At 51.1% G+C, this 1,209-nt stretch overlaps 1 protein-coding gene across 1 annotated transcript in view; it reads right to left on the bottom strand.

Moving 5' to 3' along the window:
• Window positions 1–268: 268 nt before the first annotated feature.
• The window catches only part of LOC119582286, a 57,240-nt gene continuing 56,299 nt past the window's right edge, over window positions 269–1,209 (bottom strand). The window contains exon 3 of the mRNA XM_037930503.1: window positions 269–387. Coding sequence (XP_037786431.1) covers window positions 269–387 — 119 coding nt within the window. The remainder of the gene's footprint in view (window positions 388–1,209) is intronic.

Below are 1,209 nucleotides of genomic sequence, written 5' to 3'. Positions count from 1 at the left end.
TATTTTGACAGTTTTTAAAGAAAATTAATTAGATCTTTTTGCACTTATTTTGCCCTTTCTTTTGAATTATTTATGGATGATGAAAGTTGAGGGGGTAAATATGGGAAGGGGGGATGGAAAGTATAGGGGACTGTGGGTAGGATTAGGATATAGTTGAGGCAAGGGGTACGCGTAAGATTCGGGCTTGGGATGATGGGTAGGGAGAGGGTGGATGTCGATAGAAGGGATAGAGGTAAGGGTAGGGATGGTCTAGGTGTTGGGCTCGATCTCAGGCTAGGTCTCCGGATAGGGATAGATGTGAGGCTCGGTCGAAGGCTAGGTGTAGGGCCAGGGCTGTGTCTAGGGCTGCAGCTAGACCAAGTGCGCTAGCAAGAGCAGGGTCTGAGGCTAGGTCAAGGGGCAGGTCCAGGGCCAAGGAGAGAATCGCGAGGTCTGGTTAGGGTCGGGGGGAGGATCCCGTGGATGGGGGGAGAGGGTGGGGGAGGCAGAGGGAAGTTTGGATGAGAAGCTGGGGAGTTGAAATCCGCGACACAGAAAGAGACGATAGTTTGGGATCAAGTTGATTTCGAGGGAGGTTATGTTAGATGTTTAGAGATGTTATAAGTACGTGTCTGCTTCAGACTGTTCTCATGTTTTATATAGTTACTGAAAAGTTCATTTGGTATATACTTTTCCGTAGAATAAGCGTGAAGCTCGATCGGATTATACCTAGGAATTTCTCTTTTCAAAAAAATGAAGAAGATAAATATTCCCAATTTGCGTCGAGTCTTATTCTTAGATTATTCGTAAGCATACCCGAAGGATATTTTTAAGTGGCGAGTAGGAATCCCTTCCTGAACTCCTGCGGGGATCAGGAGGAGGGAGGGGATGGTGCGGAGAGGAAGGTGATGGGGAAGCGAAGGGGCGGGGGGGATAGGGGATGGGGAAGCGAAGGGGCGGGGGGGATAGGGGATGGGGAAGCGAAGGGGTGGGGGGGATAGGGGATGGGGAAGGAGAAAGGGATACGTTGGGAAGGGGGGCAGGGAGGGGGATAGGAAAGGGGAAGAGAGGGATGGGGTTCCTTGAGGTTTACGGGAGCTATTCTTGAGGAGTTATTTTGAGCCCGAGTGGCTTTCAGATTGGTGGAGCTGCCGCGGCCGGGAACTTACTTATTCTGACCGTGTGTGGGTTTAGCCGGGGAGGGCTAGGCTCTGTCGGGGGGGGGGGCAA

This window comes from Penaeus monodon, chromosome 15 (genome assembly GCF_015228065.2).
Source record: "Penaeus monodon isolate SGIC_2016 chromosome 15, NSTDA_Pmon_1, whole genome shotgun sequence".
Classification (NCBI taxonomy): domain Eukaryota; kingdom Metazoa; phylum Arthropoda; class Malacostraca; order Decapoda; family Penaeidae; genus Penaeus; species Penaeus monodon.
This window is presented reverse-complemented; position numbering and strand designations above follow the sequence as displayed.